The sequence below is a fragment of the Lasiodiplodia theobromae genome (genome assembly GCF_012971845.1).
Source record: "Lasiodiplodia theobromae strain AM2As chromosome Unknown scaffold_28, whole genome shotgun sequence".
Lineage (NCBI taxonomy): Eukaryota > Fungi > Ascomycota > Dothideomycetes > Botryosphaeriales > Botryosphaeriaceae > Lasiodiplodia > Lasiodiplodia theobromae.
In genome coordinates, this window is record NW_023336486.1 from 599,055 (window position 1) to 613,103 (window position 14,049).

The window sequence follows — 14,049 nt, forward strand, 5'->3', positions numbered from 1 at the left end:
CACACTGAAGGTCTCAGGTTTCTTCCTTGATGACGTGCGGGAAAAGAGATGGGGAGAGTGCAGCAATGCAAGAAGCGCGTACCTGCATAGCCCAGCCGCGCTTCCGCAGTCAGTCGCATCGTCAACCGCGCGGTTGGCACGTGTGGCATGCAGTTGTCAAGATTTCTCTTTCCATATACGGCACGGAGCGAGTCAACTGTGTGTCTGTAGCTACTTGTCCTGCATGCATTACAGCGCTAGTGTCGGGGCCGACCTTGTAGATCTCAGATAGATTGTCTCAACTGACGCCCGCATTTTCCTTATGGCTGATTCGATAGATCGCCCAGAAACGCCCTCATGCCAAGCGGACGATCCGTGGCTTACCGCCGCAGTTCCATCTGCCTGTTGGTATCCGTGTTGGTGCGCACGGTGTAGTGGCGTGTTCCCCAGATTCTCCACCTCGCTTGGCTCATGAAACGGATACCGCTGGAACAACGGCCCCGGATCCGGACAGCTAAACAAACTAGTCCTAATATAGTCCTAAGGTCAGGTGCCGTTGGGCCACTCACAGCCCTGTATCGGTCTACGTCAGTCGAGCGCAAGAATTGTGCCTGACATGAGCCTCAGGGACCCCGACCCGGAAATCACAGGACTGGATCTATTACTCCGGACCGCAACCCCGACAGCCGCCTCTCATTCGTTGCTTGCGGCACCCGTGCGAGATCTACAGATTGAATACCGCGATGGGCTTGGGGAAGCTAGGAAGAAACATCGGTCAAGCTGACATGTCGTGCATGCATGAAGTGCTGAGTGGGTTCTCGGAAACTATTCAGCTTCAATCTAATGTCGACAGAAATGGAAATAGGCGCCCTGAAGTCTGCCCTCGAGAAGGTATAAGAGGGCACGAGACGCCTCTCTAGATCTCTGCTCACCAGTTGCCGGACAACACTCGTTCACTAGCCCATCATGTATCAAACTTCCGTTCTTTCTTCGCTCTCTTTGCTTCTCGCCGCCTCCAGTGCGCAGCAGGTCGGCACGCAGAAGGCCGAGACGCACCCGAGCCTTACGACGCAGAAGTGCACCACTGACGGTGGCTGCACCGACCAGGCCACCCATATCGTCCTCGACGCCAACTGGCGCTGGCTTCACACCACCGAGGGCTACACCAACTGCTACACCGGCCAGGAATGGGACACCTCCATTTGCTCCGACCCGGAGGCTTGCGCTAAGGGCTGCGCCCTCGACGGTGCCGACTACGAGGGAACCTACGGTATCACGACCGAAGGAAACGCTCTCACCATGAAGTTCGTCACGCAGGGCTCGCAGAAGAACGTTGGTGGTCGTGTCTACCTGCTTGCTCCCGACTCGGAGGATACGTACGAGCTCTTCAAGTTGAAGAACCAGGAGTTCACTTTCGACGTTGACGTCTCCGCACTTCCGTGCGGCCTGAACGGTGCGCTGTACTTCTCCGAGGTATTTTCAACATTTCAGGACATTTGAGATACATGCGTTAACTTATGAATCTAGATGGACTCCGACGGTGGCATGTCCAAGTATGAGAACAACAAGGCCGGCGCCAAGTACGGCACTGGATACTGCGACACCCAGTGCCCCCACGACATTAAGTTCATCAACGGAGAGGCCAACATCCTCAACTGGACCAAGTCTGAGACCGACGTCAACGCCGGTTCTGGTCAATATGGCTCCTGCTGGTAAGCATCCCCCTTTTCGCTCCATCAACTACACCCATCCTACTTCCTGGTGAATTTTTATTACAAAAATTCCAAGCATTAGTACTTGGAAAAGCTATGGTCTCTTTTCGGAGAAATCCAGCCGCCATTTGCTGTTGTGGTGGTGCGCAAAGGACCGGCAACCACTTTTCCAACCCCTATCCCAAACCTTCACCACCACTCCCCAACCACCCCCAACACATATATATGTATATTTCGCATGCTGACGACCCCCTGGTAACGAATTCGATACGTGGGAAGCCAATTCCCAAGCCACTGCGCTTACTCCTCACGTCTGTGCTGCGGATGTAAGTTGATTTGAACCTGTCTGGGAGGTTACATTACTGATTTCGTCACCAGATTGTCGGCCAGGTCCGCTGCAATGGAACGGAGTGCGGTGACGGTGACAACCGCTATGGCGGCGTTTGCGACAAGGATGGCTGTGACTTCAACCCGTAAGATTGACCCCTGACTGTGTTCAATGTTCAGGCCTCTAACGTACGATATCAGTTACCGCATGGGCAACGAGACTTTCTATGGCTCGAACGGATCTGTTATCGACACCACGAAGAAGATGACCGTCATCACTCAGTTCAGTGAGTTTCCCTTGACACAATTCACCGACATCCAGATACACCCCCCCTGAGACAGATGAACTTCTGGAGATCAGCGTTTTCTCCGCCTAGTCCAAGGCTTTGCTAATTCACTATCTAGTCACCTCTGACAACACCACCGATGGTGACCTCGTTGAGATCCGCCGCAAGTACGTCCAGGATGGACAGCTCTTCGAGAACTCATACGCCGATTTCGACACCCTCGCCAAGTTCAACTCCATCTCGGACGACTTCTGTGATGCTCAGAAGACTCTCTTCGGTGACGAGAACGACTTCAAGGCCAAGGGTGGTGTCGCTCGCATGGGCGAGTCCTTCGCGCGCGGCATGGTCCTCGTCATGAGCATCTGGGATGACCACGCGGCCAACGCTCTCTGGCTCGACTCGAGCTACCCCGTCGACGCTGACGCGACCAAGCCTGGTATCAAGCGTGGCCCTTGCGGAACTGACACGGGTGCTCCGGATGATGTCGAGTCGGAGTCCCCCGACGCGACCGTTGTCTACTCCAACATTCGCTACGGTGACATTGGCTCCACCTTCTCCACTGCTTAGACCAATACCAAATGGGCATAGATACGGATAGAGGGTATTCACAAAACGGTATCCGGAGTCTTATCTTTTCTTGTACACCATTTCCGGTGGTCAGCCACCTTTCACTTCTTGTTTGTTCTTTGCAGAGCTAGGTTTGGAAGTTTTCATGGGCTAGTAGAGATGTTTGTAGAATAGGCAACCTGTTGTCCGCATCTTTTTGATTTGAAGTGGTGATATGAAGCGTCATCGATTGGTATAAGAACAACAAGTGACAAGAATTGACTTTCCCAGCACGTTCTCAACAAACCCAGCACATCGCTTATGCGGACAGTTGGATCTCAGGTCTGGATACATTTTTTATAAACCTAGAGCTCACATGTTCGTCACGCACTCTTGCTTCAATTACTCACGAAAGAAGGCTATACTTGCTTAGATTAGTTTTCTGCATGCGTGCTGATGGTTACAATGCCATTACGTAAATGATCCGAGCTTGCATAGTGGGATGTAGAAGGGTTGGCCTTTTGTGCACCATGGAAAAAGCTATAAACACAATACAATAAAGTAATCTAAAAGACATGGCGATGGCCTCCATGTGCGGAGTCATCCTGATGCGACATGATGGTCTATTTCTGTGGTCGATGAAGGTTCAGATGAGTGCTAAGATTACTCAGAATCCTTCAGCTTTCCGCTACGATTCTTCCCGAAGAAGGAGATAGGTAGCGCGAAGGGACAACGATTAGCATGTCAGCATTGCCAGCTGTCGTTCCATAGAGTGGCGCAGGAGAAGGTCCACGACGATGGCTTTGATTTCTAACCACGCTTCAGCTAAGGTTGCGGCGGCGGCTCCCCCGCGGGCTGTCTCCGGAGCTAGACAAGCGGACACTGTGGACACGGTAACTCCGCGTTGGAGCTCGACGCCTTGGCGCGGGAGTGTAGGGAAATTGGCGAACATTTGATTGGTGGGGTGGATGCAGGACTGGTGATAGCTGGGACTTGGAAGCGTGAACTCCGCCCCGGGCTTTCGCTTCGGCAATTCGGCGCAGTAATGGTGCGTCTTGCGACCGGACGGCAGGCTGGCAGCGATGCGGGTGGGATACAGTTGCGGCCCGGGATTAAGGAAGCTATCGCCGGCCGATTGGCGCGATGCATTGCCATCATCACTCATCCGCTACCTTGAAATCCACGCCTCTGTTGCCGCGACCCCCATGGCTTGACTGCTCCCGGCCCTTCGCTGTCGCTGTAGGTAGTCTGTCCTTCTGCGTCCACCCCCGACAATGAGCGACACCCCACGCGCTCCCCACGGCCGCAGCAGCGCCAGCCCAAGCCCCGTCGACCGCCCCCGCGACCGATTACTGCTGGACGATGACGACGATGACATGGACTACGTGCCTGCAGAGTCGGGCGAGGAGGCCGAGTCTCTGATGGACGAGCTCGACGATGGCGACTTCCACGGTACGCACCCTGTCGCCGCCCGCCCATGCTTGCCGAGTGGCTGACCACTGAGCACTGCAGACGCGGAGGAGAGCCTGAGTAACGTTTCGCTCGAGTTCACCACCATCGCTGCGCCTGACGACGATGACGACGCTGAAGATGACGACGAAAACGAAGACGATGACGACGTCGTCGGACCCAACGGCCGTTCCATCTACAGTACTGGAGCCCCACGCACCGTCTTCCGCCGTCGTTGCTGATATTCGTAGTTACTCGCGAACAGATAATGCAGCTGCTGGGCCATGCTGGCCTCCGTCGCATATTCGCCGACCATGCTTCCGGTCGGCGTGCCGCCCTGGACGACGATGACGACAGCGAGACCGACAACACGGGCTATGGCGGCGTTGGCGCTCGGCGTCGGCGGGGCAGAGGTCGCAAGGCCTTTGAGAAAGTGCCTAGCGATGCCGGCCGAAAGCTTATGGCTTCGGGCACCTTTGGGGCGAATGATCGCCCGGAGGATCCGTATCTACGCAGGAAAAAGTTGGCTTACCGCTTGATGCGGAGGGAGCTGGGACTGGGGTGTGTTGGCAGGCAAAAGCTAAGCAGCAATCTTATCTCTCAGGTCCGCTCTCTTAGTCACCCCCCAGCCGTCCATTTGCTGACGTCCACAAGAGTCTCATTCCATCATCGAAAGCTGACACTATAATCCACTACGACGCGCGATGTTACTCCGGCCAGTTTTCCAATGACGGTAATTTCTTCTTTTCGTGTGCCCAGGACTTCAAGGTGCGCATGTACGACACGTCTAATCCATATAAATGGAAGTATTACAAGACTGTCGAGTATCCCTACGGCCAATGGACCATTACCGATGCCTCTTTGAGCCCGGACAACAAATTCCTTGCCTACAGTTCTATTCGGAGTATCGTCTGCTTGGCCCCCACGGATCCCGGTGACAATTCAGAGCCGCACCTTCTGGACTTCTCGAATACCGGGACGCGGGGAAGGAGAGGCTTCCATGCGTACCCTTACTTTGGTGTATGTTTCTGCCCCTCGTGTGAATGCTGTGTCGGTTGCTGAGCATCCTGCAGATCTGGTCTCTCCGCTTCTCCGGTGACGGACGCGAAATAGTGGCAGGAACCGGCGATCGCTCGGTATACGTCTATGACATCGAGCGCGGACAGTCAATCCTGCGTATTCCTGGCCATGATGACGACGTGAATGCCGTATGCTATGGTGATCCAAACTCGCCGCACATTTTGTACTCGGGCTCCGACGACACCACGCTGAAGGTTTGGGATCGTCGCAGCATGGGTGACGGCCGTGAGGCAGGGGTGTTCCTCGGCCACACCGAGGGCTTGACGTATGTTGACAGCAAGGGCGATGGGCGCTACGTGCTCAGCAACGGCAAGGACCAGACCGCCAAGCTGTGGGACCTGCGCAACATGATGAGTGCTCGAGAGGCCGACAAAATCGACATCAACCAGTACACAACCGGCTTCGAGTATCGGACTAATTCGTATGACGAGAGCGATTACCGCCCCCATCCACACGACCGATCACTAGTCACATTCCGTGGCCACTCGGTCCTGAAGACGCTCATCCGTTGCCATTTTTCCCCGCCCGGCAGCACAGACTCGAGATATGTTTACTCCGGAAGCTACGACGGATCTGTGTACGTTTGGAACCTGGACGCAACGCTTGCCGGAAAGGTCGATGTGCTTAAGGCGACTCGGAACTCGCGCCCTCGCGACGCTGATCTTCTGGCTGAGACGTATGACTTCATCGGCCGCAACGGTGGGACATGGCAGACATGTGTGCGTGATGCAAGCTGGCATCCTAACGCCCCGGTCATTGCTGGTAAGTGCTCGGCCCTGGCTTCATTCTTCATAGCTAATACTGTACCTCAGCAACATCCTGGAATGGTTGGGGAACATCCCTCGGCACGTGCACAGTGCACACTTGGAATGACGGCATGGAAGAGGACGAAGGCGACCCAGCCATGGGCCAACGCGTCAACGCGCAATTGGAGCATGATCCTGAGCTGTACGGAAGCCCTGAGGGCGGCAGGAGAGGAACGAGCATTTTCTCAAGGAGAATGAGGAGTAGGAGGATCGACGATGATTGACGTGCTCAGCATATGTGGCCGAAATGATGCCATGTGATTGCTGAAATTTTGTTGTACATATTAGAGAGGGCTTGGATTTATCGGGGGGGAAACCGGTCATGAGCGGCGTTTGCATATATCAAGGCAATTTTTTGGGTGGCGAAGGTAGGATTCATTCGTTTCGAGAGGCTAGAAATGAAGCCTGGAAAAGATTCGATTTTGATGGTATCCGAACTCCGTGTTTCGTGCCACCCTTGGCGCATTAAATTTGTACAGAAATCGCTCTTCCGCTCGGCGATTTGGTATCACGTTCTCCCTTCCTGGTGGCGCGCCTCTTCCGCGGTTTCCCAGTCGCTATCTGACCGGCGTGCGAACCCCCGCAGCGCTCATTGCGATTACGAGCCGCCGACCAGAATGTTGTTGACGGGGATGTGTACTATGGCGGCGTTGGCGCACGTTGGGCAGGCTCGAGGTGGTGCGGAACATACCTAGCTTGACAATGTAGCCAATGGCGCCCATAACGACGAAGCCGACACCGACGGCCTGGGAAATCTTGATAAACTCGCGCTTGTCGGCTGTGGCAATGTTAGAATGTACGCGAAGTTTCCACTTTGGACGGACAGGTGGCGAGTGGGCCTCTATACGCAGCAGCCGGCTTGCGCTACGGACGGTGGCTGGAGGGAAGAGGAGACCTACGCTTGGTGCATCTGCATTGCGCGCTGTTAGCATGGATGTGCATATTGATTGAGCAGCTGGGGTAGCAGCGGCAACGGGGAGCTCACCTGTTGATGAACTGGGTGCCGTCCTTGATGAAGTCCTTAGGGACGTCGGCGAGTTCCTTGATCTGGTCAGACATGGCGGCGATAGAGAAGACGGATGTCGAAGGCGAAGAGAGTGGGAGAGGCGGGTTTGAGAGGACGGGCGAGCTGGGACGTGTCTTTCTGGGGCTGCAGCGGGAGGCCAGATTGTCGCTCGCACCCTGGTCTGTCGGCCAGTGATTGGCGTGCCAAGCCGCGACCTCCGCCCCGAGAGCAGGAGCCTCACTCACCTCGACCTCAGATCCCGCGCCCGTGCTTCCTCACTCCTTCTCCATCACCTCCCGCACGCCCAGGTACGCATCCACCCATTCACCCTGTTGCGCGGCCACAGCTGACGTCCTGTGCAGCAGCATCGCGTCCAGCTCCTGCAGCTCCCGCAGCCATCAGTCTACGCACCTGCGCCCGCGCCCGTCTTTGCTCCACGACTCGCGACCGCCCGGCGAGAGGGAAGCAGTTGGAGGAGGGCTTCTACTGGCTGCGATACGCGCGGTCGTCCTGTGGTCGTCGTTGAGAGGAAGAGGATATCGTGGTTCTGTCTTTCCGGGGATTCTAGGGGCTCTCTCATCCTGTACCGGTCCAAGTGACGCTCCACGCCTGTCTCTGCACTTCACACACCTCCTGTTTTGCGCCTGCGCCTTCTCCTGAGGCGAAAGGACGCTCAAGAACTGTCTCACACACACATACACACCTTTGAGAGCGCCATTTTCGATCTGTTTCTGCTGAGCCTGAGGGAAGTGTACGTATGACCGCCGACTTCACTCTGCATGTATCACAACCTCTCCTGTCTGCGCATTGCTTTGCTTCATGTCTTTCCTTACTTGGCAGCTATCGGCGGGGCTCGTGTTGACGCCTTTGTATCTTACCCTGCTGATCAATCCCCAACCGTTGCAGACTCTCTTCCGTTCGAGGCAGAATAATATCTACAAGATCTCTCTAATTTCATCATGGCTGACGACGATAACTTCGACATCGACATCTACGGCGACGACGCTCCTCAGGACTCCTTCAACAATAACAGTGAAGTCAAAGCAGAGGCCCACGAGGAGTCCCTACCTGACGCCTCTCAACAAGCCGACAATGCCCACCCCAATGGCGCAATGAAGCAAGAGAGCCGCGATAACTCTGTCAAGCAGGAAGACCCTAGTAGTGCCAATGCTGATGAGCGCCAACAAATTTCGAGCACCGGTGGCTCTTCTCACAACCAATTGCAGCCCCCGAAGCAAGCTCCCGTTCAACAAGGCGTCAAGCGGAAAGAAGGCGCCGATGATCGGGTCGTCGACGTGAATGCGACCACTGCCCTGCTCATCAGCGACCTCCATTGGTGGACTAACGAAGACGATATCCGAGGCTGGGCCAACCAGAGCGGATGCGAAGACGAACTAGTCGACGTGACTTTCAACGAGCACAAGGTCAATGGCAAGAGCAAAGGGTAGGTCGCTCAGCGACAATGGCGCTGAACAAGCGCGCGCCTCGAATTCGCTAACTTGTAGCGCAGCCAATGCTTTGTTGAAATGGCGTCGCCACAGGCCGCAACTGCGCTTAAACATACAATAGAGTCCTTCGGCCAGGGCCAGCAATATGCAAAGAAACACTCGGCCTCTTACCATGCCCCCCATGTCAATCCTTACCGAACTCTGCCCAAGGATGTCCCCAACCGCAAGGACGGAAACCGAAACGACAACCGCTCTTCTTCCGGAAGTTTTGGTGGCGGGTCTGGCATGAACACCAGCTTCAATAATTCAGGTGGATTCCGAGGCGGTCGCGGCGGTTTCAACAACCGTGGTGGTATGAACAACATGGGATACAATAACCGTGGCGGCTTCAATGGCCCAATGGGCGGCGGTAACATGGGTCCTAGTGGTGGATTCGGTGGCGGTCCTATGGGTGGATTCGGTGGTGGCCCGATGGGAGGTATGAACAACATGGGCTTTAACAACTTTGGCCGTGGAGGAATGATGGGCGGGATGCGCGGTGGTATGGCGAATCGCGGCAGAGGTGGCATGAACGGTGGCATGAACGCGAACATGATGGGTGGCATGGGGCCCATGGGGGGTATGGCGGGCATGGGGATGAATCCAGGTATGATGGGCGGCATGGGAGGAAACATGAACATGGGCATGGGCGGCATGCAAGGTGAGTATACCTTCAGCCAAGACGGCAGCCAACACAGAACTCGCCAACACCAACTCAATCACAACACCCATCATCACAATCGTCAGCGAGGCAAGGGGCCTTGAAGTCCGCCGAGAAAGAAATGGCGGCATGTGGGCGCCAGCAAAACCTCGGCAACATTCTCCATCACACCCATTTCCCAACTTCCATTCCCTTCTTCAAGCACGAAAGCCATCATCCCACTGGCTGTCTTGGTTCGGTTTTGTCTCCGGAACAAGCTCCGTGGCAGACTACAGTATTGTTAACAAATCCGTCGTTCTCGCAGGCGGCTTCGGCGGCGGCGGCGCACAACCGCATTTCAACCCGGCCTTTTTCGGAAACCAACAGAGTGGCGGCGGCGGCGGTGGCGGCGACGGCAACTGGAATCCTCACGGTGCGAAGCGACCGCGTCCCGAGTGAAAGGCGCGCAGGTAATTACGGCGACATCCTGCGCATGTTCTCAGAGGTTTCCCTTCGGCTTTTTATTGATGTCCACCTGACAAAAGAGCGTGCTTGGCGGGTTGGAATCGTCTGGGGTTCCACTCCAAGTGCCTCATACAGGCTAAGCAAAATTCCGATAAAACGGCGTTTGGGGTTGGGGGAAAACAGTATGTGATTAGGCCGGGTAGGACAGCGAATCTCTTTTTCAACTGTTGCCTGCTTCTCGTGTTGCCTCTCTATCTCTCTTTCTCTTTTTTCCATCTCTCACTCTGTTTCTCTCTTTTCCTTTCTTTTTTCCTCGCCATCTGGTCTTGCCTGTGCAGGCTCTGTAAGCTAATTTAATCGGGCATTGGTAAAAACATTTCCTGGTTTGGGGGATTTCCTAACGGCACGGTGGGGTTGGTACTGGCGAATGCAAAACGAGCTTCTTGATCTTCAGTGTTGCGCAATGTTTAAAAGCGCTGGTGATGTTTGGAGTATTGCGGGGGATCTATTGCAATTTTTCCTTGTTTTCTGGTTCTTTTTACCGCGGTGCATTGTCCCAATCTTGTTGCTGGATGACCTAGATGACGGAGTATTGATGGCTGCTTACGTGGATTTCAGATGGTTCTAACCCTCAATGCCCCGGCTAAGTAGGTTTAAACTTTCAAACGTGGGCAGAAGCTAATATCTGGATATGAATGTGAGTTTCAAAATTGTACAATACGTCCGGACATTGGATCCAACTACCCACGCAAGCATGGTATATTTCTAGTGAAGTCTGGGGACATTTTTCTGGTCACTAGCCTTAAGAAGGTATGCGGAAGAGTACAGTAGAAACTGGAGCAAGCAAGCTGTGGCACTATTGCAGGCAGTGACATTGCGTGCCTTTCAGCGTCTCTGGGGCTCTGACGTCTCCGAGGAATTTACCGCGCTGCTGGGTTGCCTATTGTTTCAGGAGATTGCTTGGCTGTGACAATGGCTGCGGACGATCAGCAACAACGGGCAATTGGCGGAAGAACTTAGGATGTGTCGCACACCCATAACAACCGACCGTGCTTTGTCGCACGAACATCTCCGCATCGTTGAAGGTAGCTCGGAACCGGAGCCAGCGCCTACACACGGTAGAGGTAACGTGCGTTGGTGGAAGACGTGAAAGGAGAGGATAGAAGCGGTAAGCAAGGCAAGCTCGCTAATGCGGACAGCGGGCCGCCGGTTCCTGCGTGCTGACTTGCCGCGCCCACTTCATTTATAGAGCGGTTCTCGATCAATACTCCCGAAAACTAGCACGAAGACTCTACCGGGCGAATCCGACAGGCTGGCTGCTTGTCATTTCTTCGGCACTGCGGGGTTCTGCTGCACGCAAACCCAACTGCTCATCATTCGACGAACAACGTGATCCCGCCTCGTGTTGTAGACTAGCACGGAGGCGAGCCGTTGCATGACCTGGACAATGTTTCAAGCGGGGCGTTTCAACTGGACACGGGCCCTTCGCTTCGCCAAAAGGTCGTATATGGAGGGCGGCGGTATTGCACAATCCATCTAATCCAGCCCACTAAACCGTTATGCTTAACCAACCCTGGCACATCACCGCCATTCCCGGCAGCAGTCAGATTGAAGGGGGCGATCAGGAGGGGCACTTTCGCTCGACAAGACCCCGCTACTTCGCTTGCCTCCCTAATCGTCTCTTTCCTGGGATGTGCGGCCCGGCGGCATCCACGGTAGGCGGAGCTGCTCTACCGCCGTAGGGCGTGGATATAACCTGGCGTGCGGCCGCACTCTTCTTGACTTCACGGCCTACATTTCCCGCCTTCAGCATCTGGTTCCTGAGGCGCCTGTTCATTCGTTCTTTGACTAACATCTACATGATGAAGTCGTTCCTTTACGCTGCTGGTCTCTCGCAGCTGGCGCGCTCGGCGGCTGCTCTGCCCCTTGCGGCGCAGGCGTCGGTGTCTGCTGCCACGTGCAACGGCACTTTCAACGCCATTACTGCGCAGCAGTTTGTTGATGCTTTGAACCCGGGCTGGAACCTGGGCAACACGCTTGATGCCGTCGAGGACGAGGGCGACTGGAACAACGCGCCCGTCACCGAGGATACGTTTGACGATGTCAAGGCTGCTGGATTCAAGGGCATCCGCCTTCCAGGTAAGCATTGGAAGCCATCCGACGTACCGACTGCATAACTAACCAATTTTCAGTCACCTGGGCTTACCACTTCACTTCCGAGTCGCCCGACTGGACTGTCGATCCCGAGTGGCTGCAGCGTGTTGAAGATGTGGTTGACATGATCACCGCCCGTGGTTTCTCCACCATCGTCAATGTGCACCACGACAGCTGGGTCTGGGCCGACGTGTCTGCCAGCGGAGCCAACTACACGCTCATCGAGGAGAAGTTCTACAGGCTCTGGTACCAGATCGGAACCAAGCTGGCCTGCAAGTCGGAGCTGGTCGGTTTTGAGCCCATCAACGAGCCGCCGGGTACCACGGCCGAGCACGGCGCGGAGCTGAACAAGCTCAACAACATCATGCTCCAGGCCATCAACGACGCTGGCGGTTTCAACCCTCAGCGTGTCGTTACCCTGCCGGGTCTTGGTGAGGACAGCGTCAAGACCAGCACGTGGTTCGAGCCGCCGAGCGCGAACTTCAGCAACCCGTGGGCGATCCAGTACCACTACTACTCTCCCTACGACTTCATCTTCAGCGCCTGGGGTAAGACCAGGTGGGGCTCGGACGACGACAAGGCCACGCTCGAGGCCGACATCGCTAACATCCGCAACAACTTCACCGACATCCCGCTCGTTATCGGCGAGTGGGCGGCCTCTCCCGTTGCGACCGAGTCTGCGGCACGCTGGAAGTACTTCGACTTCATCATCCAGATGGCCAACAAGTACAACACGTCCACCATCCTCTGGGACAACGGCAACGACTTCCTCGATCGCAACACTCACTCCTGGCGCGACCAGAGCGCCATTGACATCTACCTGAATGCAGTCAAGGGCGTGTCCAACTCGCTGCCCGACAGCACTGAGGACGGCCAGGCGACAAGCCAGTTCACATCGGCGTACATCTGGCACCAGGTGGGCACGCCTGTGACGGCGCAGAGCCTGCCCTTCCTCTTCAACGGCAACACTCTTTCCAGCGTCAGCGTTGGCGGTAACCCGCTCGCCGAAGGAACCGACTACTCGGTCAATGGAACCAGCATCAGCTTCACCCAGTCTTTCCTTTCGCAGCACGTGTCCGAGGATGCGGCGGCCGGCGTCAAGGCCAACTTGACACTGTCCTTCTCTGCCGGAGCAGATATTGAGGTCCAGATCGTGCAGTGGGACGTGCCCACCCTCGGCAGCGACAGCTCCACGGCGGCGGCGGCGGACACGGGATCTGACTTCTTGATTCCCATCACTTGGAAGGGTCTGAGCAAGCCGGCGACGGTCAAGGCTCTGACGGTCGACGGCACTTACCTGGTGGACGACTGGACGCAGTACCTCGGTCCGCTTGAGCAGGCGCGCGCGACGTACAGCAACCAGTGGAACTGGGACGCCTCGAACGTCATCCTCACCAGCAGCGCGGTCAAGGCCGTTGTGAGTGCGGCCAAGTCGACTACTTTCACGCTCGAGTTCTACCCGCGTGTGCCTGGCAATGCGGTCAACTTCACGCTCACTGTTTGAACGAACGATGAGAGATGAATACATGGTGATGTGACGCTTCTTGTATATAGCTTTGATAAATGAAATTTTTGTAAATGAAAATTTTGTGCATGCAAGACTTGGAGAGGCTGAATTGTGATGTGGCCTAGAAGAACGCCCGCATTAACGCGGAAGCGCCAAACCGCGCGGGCGGGACGCACATCAAGGCATTGCGCAACGAAAGGGAGGCTGGCGTTCGGCGAGTGACGTCTGTGGGGTGTTGTTCATGTAAGGAAACTTCGTGAAAGTTGACAGCGAAGCGGCAGCGAAAGGTGCCAGCAAAGGGTGGGCAGGCAGAAGGCGAATAAGAATCAAGCGGGCGCGCGAGTGCCCTGCATCAGCAGCACGGGCGACGTCACCGTCCACGAAAGCACGCAGGGAAGGTTGGGTTGGCTTGAGGATTGGGCAGCTGGCGGGCGGAAAAGGCGCTGACGCACAGTCCGTGGCGGAGCCTTGGCGCGATCGCCGGCTGCCTCCTCTCCCACTGACAACGGAGCTTCACCGTGCTGCAGCGCCAGCCTGGCAATCGCAATTACTCTCGCTACTTCTCCCACCAACCCCCCAACCCCCGAAAACTGCCCCATCTTAC

General features: G+C 55.7%; 5 protein-coding genes across 5 annotated transcripts; 4 read left to right on the forward strand and 1 right to left on the reverse strand.

Moving 5' to 3' along the window:
• Nucleotides 1–945: 945 nt before the first annotated feature.
• Nucleotides 946–2,872, forward strand: LTHEOB_8812 (Cellobiohydrolase i; the record flags this gene model as incomplete). The annotated part of the gene is made up of 6 exons (XM_035518331.1): nucleotides 946–1,452; nucleotides 1,507–1,691; nucleotides 1,844–1,946; nucleotides 2,070–2,164; nucleotides 2,220–2,305; nucleotides 2,424–2,872. 6 exons carry the CDS (start codon nucleotides 946–948, stop codon nucleotides 2,870–2,872), a joined length of 1,425 nt encoding a protein of 474 aa, XP_035370117.1.
• A 1,253-nt stretch (nucleotides 2,873–4,125) lies between these two features.
• LTHEOB_8813 (WD repeat containing protein) lies at nucleotides 4,126–6,410 on the forward strand (the record flags this gene model as incomplete). The annotated part of the gene is made up of 6 exons (XM_035518332.1): nucleotides 4,126–4,303; nucleotides 4,364–4,501; nucleotides 4,552–4,904; nucleotides 4,955–5,320; nucleotides 5,374–6,142; nucleotides 6,193–6,410. The coding sequence occupies 6 exons, from the start codon at nucleotides 4,126–4,128 to the stop codon at nucleotides 6,408–6,410; spliced, it is 2,022 nt and encodes a 673-aa protein (XP_035370118.1).
• Nucleotides 6,411–6,784: 374 nt separating this feature from the next.
• LTHEOB_8814 (Translocase sec61 complex gamma subunit) lies at nucleotides 6,785–7,245 on the reverse strand (the record flags this gene model as incomplete). The annotated part of the gene is made up of 4 exons (XM_035518333.1): nucleotides 6,785–6,825; nucleotides 6,878–6,964; nucleotides 7,086–7,096; nucleotides 7,172–7,245. The coding sequence occupies 4 exons, from the start codon at nucleotides 7,243–7,245 to the stop codon at nucleotides 6,785–6,787; spliced, it is 213 nt and encodes a 70-aa protein (XP_035370119.1).
• A 906-nt stretch (nucleotides 7,246–8,151) lies between these two features.
• Nucleotides 8,152–9,778, forward strand: LTHEOB_8815 (Rrm domain-containing protein; the record flags this gene model as incomplete). The annotated part of the gene is made up of 3 exons (XM_035518334.1): nucleotides 8,152–8,636; nucleotides 8,703–9,340; nucleotides 9,645–9,778. The coding sequence occupies 3 exons, from the start codon at nucleotides 8,152–8,154 to the stop codon at nucleotides 9,776–9,778; spliced, it is 1,257 nt and encodes a 418-aa protein (XP_035370120.1).
• Nucleotides 9,779–11,643: 1,865 nt separating this feature from the next.
• On the forward strand, nucleotides 11,644–13,442 carry LTHEOB_8816 (Extracellular protein; the record flags this gene model as incomplete). Its single annotated transcript, XM_035518335.1, has 2 exons — nucleotides 11,644–11,923; nucleotides 11,977–13,442. 2 exons carry the CDS (start codon nucleotides 11,644–11,646, stop codon nucleotides 13,440–13,442), a joined length of 1,746 nt encoding a protein of 581 aa, XP_035370121.1.
• Between the last annotated feature and the right edge of the window lie 607 nt (nucleotides 13,443–14,049).